The 12,031-nt window shown below is 45.5% G+C and overlaps 1 protein-coding gene across 2 annotated transcripts in view; it reads left to right on the forward strand.

Annotated features, from left to right (window-relative positions):
- OXSR1 (oxidative stress responsive kinase 1) overlaps nt 1-12,031 on the forward strand; it is an 85,026-nt gene that overhangs the window by 31,964 nt on the left and 41,031 nt on the right. For both annotated transcript variants that reach the window (XM_028751560.2, XM_028751561.2), the window contains exons 3-4: nt 880-988; nt 9,658-9,799. In XM_028751560.2, coding sequence (XP_028607393.1) covers nt 880-988; nt 9,658-9,799 — 251 coding nt within the window. The remainder of the gene's footprint in view (nt 1-879; nt 989-9,657; nt 9,800-12,031) is intronic.

The following is a 12,031-nucleotide window of genomic DNA, read 5'->3' on the forward strand; positions in this document are numbered from 1 at the left end:
ATTTGGGTAACAAGCCGGCCTCTTGCACAGCAGCACTGTACACTGCAACACTTTGTTGCAGCCACGCACCCCCCGCACAAAACATTTCCAAATGAGCAGAATTGAAATATGCATAATCTCGGCACCCTATTTCTAGAATTCTGTCTCTGTTCCTCTCGACTTGCATTCTTTGTCCAGATTTCTCCACCTTCAAAGACTCAGATGAATTTTCTCCCTCAGTTTATATAATAGGGTTGCCATACATTTGGAATTTCCCAGACACAGCTGGGATTCGACCACCAGTGTCCGGGTGTATGGCATTTCTTGCGGTTTTGCCAAGAAGCTCAACAGCTTTGCCCCAAAAAAGGCTCAACAACTTTTCTGTCCGGATTTTTGCTTTTTGAAATATGGCAACCCTACCCTAGGAGTTGGCTCCTATGCTTCTTAATATACTAGTTTTTCTGCATCCGGGGATCCTTTTTTAAAACACTGTTGAGCCTTCAGACATGCAGCAGCCTACCTGCAACTAGAGCACGGTTTCCCAAACTTGGGTCTCCCAGCTGTTTTGGGGCTACAGTTCCCATCATCCCTGACAGCTGGTTCTGTTAGCTAGGGATGATGGGAGTTGTAGTCCAAGTCTGGAGACAACCTTGCACTGGAGTGTAGCATGGGCTGGGTCTTGTGTTTTGTGCTGGCTCTGCAACTCAGCTCTTACGGCCAGTTCCTGACCCCTTCACTTGCTTGCCATGACTGGTTCATCTTACACATGTCTTGAGCACTCTGCCCCCAAACTGGGCACTCCACTACTTCTTCATAGAGCACTCAGCACATGGTTTTTGAAAAAAACAACAACCCAATAGTAACAGCCGTTTTCTCTTTCTCCCCCACCCCCTTCTTTAGAAAGAAATTCAAGCCATGAGTCAGTGCCATCACCCGAACATCGTATCTTACTATACTTCCTTCGTAGTGAAAGATGAACTCTGGTTAGTGATGAAGCTTCTCAGTGGAGGTAAGTATAAGGTTATTAGGTGTGTCTGTGTGTGCTCTCAGGTTGTTTTGGTTCTAGTCTAGTAAAAGGGACTTTTAAAACATTCAAAGAGGTATTTTTGTTTCTAACACTGAGTAGCAATTTTGACTTTTTAAAAAGAAAGCATATCCTACCCTTTTTCAAAAAGGCATCTAAATAGAGCTTTAAAGGATAATCTGATAATTTTAATTGCCAGATTTTTTTTTATTTTAACCTGAGTGATTCCCAAATACAGTTGCTTGGCTCTCATTTAATGGCAAAGCCATAGCTAGGGTTGGACGGTACCTGGTTTTCAACATCGTGATATATCACTAGCTAAACATCGTGTTATACTGATATTTCAGACAGGATGGAGCTATGTAGAGGCATTGGCTGGCTTCACGGTTTTTCCTGCGTTGTCATTTTTGCATAGCACACAAATACATCATGATTCACAACATATTGCCAGGTCAAAAGTTATGAAACTGATATCACAAGATGGACTTCAAACCGGCTTTGGACGATATATCGACATAACACTCAGCCCTAGTTATAACTGGGGTATCCTCGAAAGATTCCATCAATGGTGTCTCTGAAAAATTTTACACATCACTTGGGAAGACAGACAAACTAATATCAGTGTACTGGAAGAAGCAAAGATCACCAGTATTGAAGCAATGATTCTTCAACATCAACTTTGTTGGACTGGTCACGTTGTGCGGATGCCTGATGATCATCTTCCAAAGCAACTACTCTATTCCGAACGTAAAAATGGAAAGCGTAATGCTGGTGGTCAACAAAAAAAGGTTTAAAGACTCTCTCAAGGCAAATCTAAAAAAAAAATGTAGTATAAACACCGCCAACTGGGAAACACTGGCCTGCGAGTGCTCCAGTTGGAGCACAGCCTTTACCAAAGGTGTCATGGGCTTTGAAGACCCTCGAACTCGGGATGCAAGGGAGAAACGTGATAAGAGGGAGGCATGCTTGGCAAATCCACACCGTGATCAACTCCCACCCAGAAACCAATGTCCCCACTGTGGAAGAACGTGTGGCTCCAGAATTCGCCTCCACAGTCACTTACAGACTCATTGTTAAAACCGTGTTTATGGAAGACAATCTTACTTGGCTAGGAGTGATTGCCAAAGAAGAAAGATCATGATTATGATGCCTGAGGCCTGCAAACTTCCCACAAGACTTGGAGGTTCCCTCACTTCCTGGTTTGGCACACTATAGTTTCTTTTGACATCCATAATGGACAAATTGTAGCTTGCCTATTAACTAGACTTAGAAACAAACTATGGGTTGTGCCAAAATTTGACCTAATTGGATGTCATAAAGTATGGTTTACCTTAACCAGGAAGTGATTTGAAAATGTGTGAATGCAGTGAATGGCCACAGCTACATGGTACGAGGACCCCTTATTTGAGCAGAAATTCTGTTCTTGCTCCTCCCACCCACCCCTGACACTAGCAGTCCCGTAACCCTCAGGAATGGCTCTTGGCAGAGGAGGGAGCAGTTGGTTCTAGCAGGAAAATGGAGAGGTTGCAAAGCCCTGTTTGAACACAACTTCTCCAGATGCTTTTTTAGGATCTAGGCCAATTACCTTTATTTTTTTGGTAGAAATTAAAAGGATGGCTTGTGTTCACTTGCAGACATTAATAATACCCTAGCTAAACCTACCCACTCAACCCTGCCAGAGACATCTTGTGAAAATAGCAGGAATATTAATAGATTACTTGATAATCCAGAAAAGCTTGAGGGAAGGTGACTGAGGAGGGAGAATCTGTTTCACCTGGTTGGGGTGAGGGGACCTGATGCTCTTCCACACCTGACTTTTCTTCACATCTTTAAAGGATGAAGAAAGCAGGGTAGGGTGGCAATTTCATGAACCACTTTTTAATTTTGGTAGACTACCTGTTTCTTGGTATGCATTTAAACTTGAGTTGCTAAAAGGCACAAGTTTAGTTGGCGAAAACGGCCTCAATCAGTTGGCAGCCCTATTCTTGGACCCTCTTTCTTTCTTTTGTTGCTGCTTTGGAGTTCAGGCCTGTTGCTTGGGATCCTCGGTGTAGCTGCAATTTGTCAGGATTCCCACGAGGTTGAGCTGGCAGCCTCCCCGCATGCAGCAACTTCAGATTCTATCTCCCTTTTCTGCGGAACGTTGCTGCCTGTCTTCGGAGAGAGTGCAGTTCTTAGTTACGCACGCAAGGCTCTTCCAGCATGTGTCATAAATCAGCTCTTTATTGACCTTTTCCTCTCCCTTAATTATCTCGTTAAGTCTCTTTTACCTGGCATTTGAAGAGGGAGGGGTAAAAGAAGGGAAGGGCAAGGTTCTTGAGTGATGACTGTGCGTCTTTCATATCTCTCTCTCTCTCTCTCTCTCTCTCTCTCTCTCTCTCTCTCTCTTTTTCTCCCTCCTGCTGCAAAACTCTAATGCCTAGCAATGAGGAACACCAATTGATTCCTTTAGAATTTGTGTTCAAGCCGGTCATTTCCATCCCACCCTACTTTGCGTTGACTTGTCCACTGAGGAACCTTTGTCCATGACAGACAACTTCTTGATGGTAGGGCAGTCTGACAATGGACTGATTAACCTGATGGGGTCAGTAGGCTTTCCCTCCCTGGTGGTCTTCAAGCAAAGGCTAGACAGCCAGGTGTTGGAGATGCTCAAGCTGTGGACATCCTGCATCGAGCAAAGGGGTTGGGGAATGTGGCTTGCAAGCCATCCCCTCAACTCAGATTCTAACCCAGATATCCTTGAATATTAGTTCCTTCAGATCAGCTACTTTAAACTCGGCACATTTCCTGGTTTAAAAGTGATCTGTGTAGGAAATAACTGGTGTGCAGGTTGAAGTGCAGTGGTCTACACATAAGTTTCATACTACTACATATTACATCAAAGTGCCTTCTGTGTAGGATTTTTGCTGCGTGTGAAGCAGCCTTCAGCAAAGTGCTTGAGGAAGGGAGTTGTCTTGGGGGTTCCCAAAGCTTTGGAGCTGAATCCCTCTTGAGTTTTATAAGCAGGTTAGTTTTCCAGAATAGCTTTCACGACAGAGATTCTTCTGCCAGCTGAGGAAAGCTTCTACAAGTCTACGATTCTATGAAACTTCCAAGTCAGTGGATGACTTCATAAACAAGGAGGAAGTCACTGAAGGCCAAAGCAGTGTTTTACTCTCAGTCTGCAGACTGTCTAATAACTTTCTCTAAATCACATTTCTTTCCCCGTGTGTCTTGTTAACTGCGATCATCTCTTTCCCACAAGGGAGTTCAGGGTGTGTCACTTCCTCTCCTTGGAAAAGAATTTTAACTACTCCGTAAAACTCCCTCTCTCTAGGGAAGGAAAAGTGAAGCCTCTCTGGATTAATATATGGAGAAGTTAAAGAATGGCTCAACAAAATTAAGTTGAAGTATGTCTTGAGCTGGGGTGCGATCGGTTCTGCTTTATGATAAACTTGCTGGATAGGGCTGTTCTTTGAGCCTCATAGCTTAATTTGTACTTATATCCCCATTACGTTTTCACTTTTTGGAAATGCCACTCCATTCTGTTCTGGAAGAAGTTTTAACATATAAATAAATAATTGCAATTCATGAGGACCAGAAACTTGATGCTATTGCTGTTGGTTGGCTTTAGAAGAGAGAAACCCAATTCAAGCACAGCTTTGCACAGATTAATAGCATTGAAGTGCCTATAATTGGACCACTGAAAATGAACAACCTTTCTGGGAGCTTTATTAAAGGGGCTGAAGGGGGCTTGATGAAGTTCATTAAGAGAAGATGAGAAGAGCTTTTGAGAATGAGTCTTGGTGCGGCTACATCATGTCTAGACGCACCTTTGCAAGGCTGTTTGCATATTAAACTGAAAAGTGAAAATCAGGTATGGAAGCCAGGATCCTGATCGATCATTCATTCATTCATTCAGTGCCTGTTGCATCTATGGCTGTGTCTCAACATTTGCACATCCTAATCCAAACAGTTCTTTTTTCTCTTTTCCTTTTTGGGGGGAGCTGGGAGTCTCCAACCTCTCCCATTTCTCATTCTGCTCATGACTTGCTTTCCTGCTGAGTGGCCCATGAATACCCACTTAGGTCTACACACACACACACACACACACACACTCCCCCTTCTCGCTGCCTCTTGCCCTATTTTTATTTCCAACATATGTCTGCAACCGGAGGCTAACTAGCAATTTCAGTGATGCATGAGGCAGCATAAATACGCCTTTTCAGATGTTATTGTGGGTCCTGGAGGCATAAACATTTATCTCTTGGTGATTCACATGGCATTTGCCATGGCAAGGAGGTGGCTTTTTTGAAATTCCATTATCTTGTCAGCTTCCCCAAAACAGTGAAGAACATGTCAGGGGCTTTTGCTTGTGCCTTTGAATCTTTTTTCCTAAGCAGCACTCTTGCCGATGCTTCCATTACTTCTTAAGCATCTTAACCTTGAACCTGTATCCTTCCAGACACCTAGGAGAGGCTGGGTTTGATACCAGCCCTGCATCTCATGGCCTATTATTTTCCTTGGATGCCTTGGTTATCTTCCCCTTCACTCTATATTTTTATCCTCCCTTTAAAATGCTTTTAATGATGCCTGTTTATTTGCTTCTTGCAAGGTTGCAAGCATCTTTGGAAGCTATTATTTTTGAAGGGTGGAAGGGTTGAGGGCTGAGGAGTTCCACTATGGTTTATTTCAAACCAGGAACACAAGAGGCTGCCTTGTAGCGAATTAGCTATTGCTACCTCCAGGGACGCGGGTGGCACTGTGGGTAAAACCTCAGCGCCTAGGACTTGCCGATCGTCAGGTCGGCGGTTCGAATCCCCGCGGTGGGGTGCGCTCCCGTCGTTCGGTCCCAGCGCCTGCCAACCTAGCAGTTCGAAAGCACCTCTGGGTGCAAGTAGATAAATAGGGACCGCTTACCAGCGGGAAGGTAAACGGCGTTCCGTGTTCTGCGCTGGCTACCAGATGCAGCTTGTCACGCTGGCCACGTGACCCGGAAGTGTCTGCGAACAGCGCTAGCTCCCGGCCTATAGAGTGAGATGAGCGTACAACCCTAGAGTCTGGCAAGACTGGCCTGTACGGGCAGGGGTACCTTTACCTTACCTTACCTCCAGCTAAGAATTATGTACATAGTGCCCTCCAGATGCTGTAGGACTACAACTCCCATTATCCTTGACCATTGGGCAGTGCTGGCTGGTGCTTATGGGAGTTGTAGTCCTACATTTGTTGGCTGCCCTTGATCTACACACTCAAGAGCGGCTTAAGACATTTTGTAGAGTTGCTAAATATTCAGAAAAAGCGCAGCCAAAACAATCAAGAGCATGGCCAACGAGGCTGATGGGAGTTGTAGTCCTACAGCACCTGGAGGGCATCAGATTGGGGACAACTAGTGCAGTGGATAGTGGCGCACTTGAACCCTCTTCCTCCTTCAGGAAGTTCAACGTGGCACATGGGATTATCCCATATTCATCTCAACAATCCTAGGAGGCAGGTTGGGTTTAGAAATACGTAGTAACTTAGCCCAGTGCCCCCTGCTGACCTTTATGACTGGGCAAGAATTTGTACCCAGATCTTGCTGCTACAAACCCAGCATAGTTCATTATACCAGGCTTGCTCCTAGCTCACCAACTTGAGGAGCTGTTGGTCATTCTAAGTATGGGGTGATTTCAGAGCCTTCTCCCAAGCAAGGCATTAGCTGGAGTTTTCCTGCTTAAATACAATGTGCTCCCATATATCCCTGTTCCCCTGGCTGGAGGAAGGGAATATCTTTTCCAAGAAGAAAGTGTAGGAAGGGAGAGGATATGGTTTGATGTGTTACTACTAGTTATGTCTAAGAATACAGTAATCAGCCCAGAAACTGGTTGTTGGATTAACACATAAATATTGCAAATAAAATGAAGGAATAAAATAGGTCTGGACAATTGGCAGAAACAAACACCCCCAGTTGTGTTGTTGTTTTTTATTAAAGGTGGTTTCCTGCTGTTTCAGCTCACTGATTTTAAAACATTCCACAAAGTGAAAAGCACAGGAGCAAGTCAGGCAGTTTTCTTGGGTCAGTTGGCAGCACCATGTGGTAGTCTTGCCACAGTCCTGAGCCACTGATGAACGCTGGGGGGGGTGTCAAGGGGTGTGTGGGTGCTTATGTGAAAGCACTAAGGCAGTCTTGTCTATGCCATACCTTTGACACACATTTCCTCACACCCAAATAATTTGGGGAACTGTAGTTTGTTAAGAGTTGCTGGGAATTATAGTTGCTGTGAGGGGCAAACTACATTGCCCAGAATTATGCGAGGGAAATAACGTGCTTCAGATGTGTTTTAAAAGTTGTGTGTGTGTGTGTGTGTGTGTGTGTGTGTGTACGCAACCTCAGTGTAAGGCCTATACAGTCATATCTCTTGTTATGTTTGCTTCAGGTTACATCTTTTCAGGTTGCGTCCCGCAGCGACCCGGAAGTACCAGAAAGGGTTACTTCCGGGTTTCGCCTCATGCGCAGACATCACGCGTATGCGCAGAAGCAGCGAATTACGACCCACGCATGTGCAGACGCGGGTTGCATTCCTCCCAGGTTGCGAATAGGGCTCCAGAACGGATCCCGTTTGCAACCAGAGGTACCACTGTAATGCTATGTGGTGCTCTGGGTTTTGGTTGAGGATATGCAGGAATTCCTCAGCAGTCAAAAGGAGGTAGGAAAAAATCACCTCAAGGTAGAAAGTTTAGGAGGAGGCCGGGTTGGTTCCAGACTGAGCCACCTCCCCTTCCTGCATGCACGTTTATCGGGTCTTTGTGGTGCTAACTGTCATTCTGGATTAATCGGCAATCCAAAATAAATACTGTTTAAACTTAATTTTCAATGGGGGTAAGTCTTAAGGATTCTAGCCTTTTGAAACTCCCCGAAACAAGCCTGGGCAGGCAGTCTCCCCCACCGTGAAACGTTAATCCCCAGGCTAAGCACAATGAACTCTCTGTAACTTTTATTCCAAATTAAATTGCTGCAGCAATATCTGAGGCCTATAAGCACCCTAAGGTTTCTTATTGACCCTTTTAAATATATATATTTTAAAAGCTAGATTAGGACCAGCTCTTGGCACACTTTGGGGATGGCGGCTGGATTTCCTAAATCCTTTCCACAAATTACTGTTGCCGACACTTTGATTTAGTAGCATTGTCACATAAGTTGCATTAAAGAGAGAGAGAGAGAGAGAGAGAGAGAGAGAGAGAGAGAAAGAAAGAGAGATGGGAGGTGCTGGGCAGAACTGGCAGCTCAGCCCTAATTCTACCTGCTTAAATGTTTCACACAAGATGCTTTATTTTGAGGGCTGTAGAACTGGTGCTTCTGCAGGTATTGTGGGATAAAGTAAAGGTACCCCTGCCCGTACGGGCCAGTCTAGACAGACTCTAGGGTTGTGCGCCCATCTCACTCAAGAGACCGGGGGCCAGCGCTGTCCGGAGACACTTCCGAGTCACATGGCCAGTGTTACATCGCTGGTCTGGCGAGCCGGCACCAGCGCAGCACACGGAACGCCGTTTACCTTCCCGCTATAAAGCGGTACCTATTTATCTACTTGCACTTTAAGGGTGCTTTCGAACTGCTAGGTGGGCAGGAGCTGGGACCGAAAGACGGGAGCTCACCCCGCCACGGGGATTCGAACCGCTGACCTTCTGATCGGCAAATCCTAGGCACTGAGGTTTTACCCACAGCGCCACCCGCGTACCCAGTTCCATAAATACCTGCCCATGAACTGTGCTAGGTTCAGCTGATGGGAGCTGAGAATCCCATAATAGCTGGAGAGCCACAAGTTCCTCACCCCTTCTTTCTTTTCTAACAGCCTTTCCTTGATCCTTTTACTCTTTCGACAGTGTGGTCCAGCCACTACAGTCCAAGGGAAAGCTAAGCTATGGTTTAGCATTATGTCCAAACCATAGTTTAATATCCTTGCTCTCACACTTGGGTGTGTACGCACACCTGTGCTGGGATCATGCTTACAAGGCTAAACCATAGTTAAACTCAAATGTCCAAATGCAGGCAAAAATATAGCAAGCAGTAGTTTGTATACTCCCATCGTTCAGCACCCAAACCATGGTTTGAGCACATATAACAGGCAGATCATGGTTTGGAGCTGCTTGTTTGCCTTTCTTCTCAGCCATTTCTGCATTCAGCATTCAATAATTGGGAGGCAGAGCCATGGCAGGAACACTGGCTTGGCAGAATGTTTGAACAGAACAAACCACACTTGGCACAGGCCACAGTTCGCCAGCCTACATGGTTTCTGAATCTGGCTTCCCAGCTAACTGCAAGCTGTTCATCTGTTCAGAAATTGCACCAAACTGCAGGTAAAGCTTCCTTGAACTATGGTTTCACTGATGTTCTAGAACTGAGCCATGACACAAGTAACTTAACAGGACTTGCCAATGCAAACTGGCAGCTGTGCAGGAACTATCTTCCATGGGGCTTTCTGTCTCTGAGTGCTGGGGACAAAGAGGTAAGCCCATCGAAAGGCGTTCAAGAGCATTCATTGAGTGAGGTGCAAATATCATTAGGTGGCTTACGAGTCACCCATTCCCTATCAACTGCATGAAGCTGGACGCAAATGAGAGGATGAATATCTTGAGATAACTGGTGGTGTAATCAAGCGCTGCCCCCAATTTTGCTAACACGTTTCTTCCCTTCCATATAGGGTCTGTTCTGGATGTTATTAAGCACATTGTGGCAAAAGGAGAACACAAGAGCGGAGTGCTGGATGAACCCGTGATAGCCACAATCCTGAAGGAGGTGCTGGAAGGACTGGAATACCTGCATAAAAACGGACAAATCCACAGGTGGATCTCTTACTGCATTTATAACTTGCTGTCTTATATCGTGCTTCTTGTGGGATCAACGTGCCTCCCAGTCTGTTCCTTTTGTGTGTGTGAGGCAGGTCACATTTGTTTTCATCTGACATGTTAAGAGCAGTGGCAGAGGCAAACTTGACACACACACACACACACTTTCTCCAGAACCGCCTTGCAAGCCTGAGTCGGGATTTGAATACAGGACCCAGTGTTCTGGAGTGCCCCTGTGCATTTCACCCACTTTAGCACTTCTGACACATTTTGCGTTTGCTTGTTGTTGGTCTGGAATTAATATCCAGCCATTTACTGCATTCATACACTTCTCATACAAGAGCCAGTGTGGTGTAGTGGTTAAGAGCGGTGGACTCGTAATCTGGTGAACCAGGTTCGCTCCTCCACTCCTCCACATGTAGCTGCTGGGTGACCTTGGGCTAGTCACACTTCTCTGAAGTCTCTCAGCCCCACTCGCCTCACAGAGTGTTTGTTGTGGGGGAGGAAGGGAAAGGAGAATGTTAGCCGCTTTGAGACTCCTTCGGGTAGTGATAGAACGGGATATCAAATCCAAACTCCTCTTCTTCTTCCCTCCTGAAGTTTGAAGGCTTCTTTTTATTAATATTGTCTCTGCTTTTAAAAAATAAAATAAAATGCTGAACTGGTCCATGAAGCTCAGCACTCTCTACACTGGCTGGCAGTGGCTCTCCACTTTGCAACAGCCTTTCCCGCCATTGACTACAGCCTGCATTGCAAAATACCGGTAATTCTATGAAATAATGCATTTCTGAAACTCGAAGATGTTTCCACCCTCTCATTTTCCACTGGTCAGGCCATTCTTTGTGATCATTTCTGGATTCCCCCTCTCCCAGCTTTTTGCTTGCTGAGAAGTACTGCCAATTGCATTCACGATTGCCAGGTTCATGTGTTGCGTTTTCACTGCACGGGTGCCTCCAGAGACAGCTGTCACCGTATAGAGACTTTTTTTGTTTCTTGCGGACCAGCTCCAAACAGACGTTGTTCTTGGGGTGCATCTGCTTGCCTGCTTAGAGGTGGAGCTGAATCGGAAGAGGAGTTTCAAGACTTTGTGGAAGAAATAAGCTCCAAGCAGCTTATCCAAGTTAGCACAATAAAATGATTGTTCGGGGCCTGTGCAGCGGAAGGCCTGAGTCATAGCTCACACCTTTAGCAGAAAAGCAGACCAGTGCCATCAGAGCCATGGCGTGGAGGCAGGACGAATGCCTTTAGTACATCTGACCAAATTTAGCGCCCAGCTTATTGGCGGAGTGAGAAGGGAGTGTCTTTCTGGAGTGGAGTCTGCCTTCCCCTTTAGTTATCGTATGTTTTGAGAGGAGACGGTGGGAAGAACAGGTCAAGCTGTTAAAGTAGTGCATCGGCAGGGACCTGGCATGTTTGTGTGTGAGAGGGAGGGACAGAGAGAGACATTAGACCCTGCAGATGAGTGTTAATTTAAACACACTCCTTTCTTTTAAAATATAAGTTTATGGAGTAAATGGCTACATGTGGCTTTCTTGTCTTAACATTTTCAAAGATTAAGCCACATTTGCTTTTTTTTTTTTACCCTTAAAAAATGTACTGGTTTCACTACCCTCCCTCAAGCCTTCAAGGGCAGGGGAAGTCTAAGTTTTACCTACTACAAGCCTAAAGGTGTAGGTGTGTAGGACCCAGTACACTTTATAGCATCTTGCATTAGCTAGTTACTTGCTGGGCCTCCTACAGGGTATTAAAAAAAAGGGGGGGGGGATTTGGGTATTTGTTTGCTGTCTTTGAGGGCTATTTGGCCTTCTCAAGGCGGTTCACGTCACAAAGAATAGCATATGACTTTCACAATAAAAGTAATTCAATTTAAAAGAGAACAGCAACAAAAACTGCAGCAGCAAATGAAATAATGCGTAAAAGTTCAGAGCGGCCTCAAATTTAATCAGTTAAATCTTGCTGGGCCTGTGGGTGTAATTAGGCCTAGTCTGTGTCCAACTGGTCCACCAGGTTGTTTTCCCCAAACCGTGGCCACCTGCCCCTAACCCATCAACAGATTCTGAGTAGGCAAGGACTAGGCACACCCGATCATTCCTTTGCAAGCTGGCTGTCAATTGCAGCCAGCTGATTGGCGCTGTCAGCAAGTGCATCAGGGGCATCTTTAAGGGGGATGGATCACTGTGAGCTCCTTTGAAGTTCACTTTGAGCTATGTAAAGGCATTGGCTGGCTTC

Source organism: Podarcis muralis, chromosome 12 (assembly GCF_964188315.1).
Source record: "Podarcis muralis chromosome 12, rPodMur119.hap1.1, whole genome shotgun sequence".
NCBI lineage: Eukaryota > Metazoa > Chordata > Lepidosauria > Squamata > Lacertidae > Podarcis > Podarcis muralis.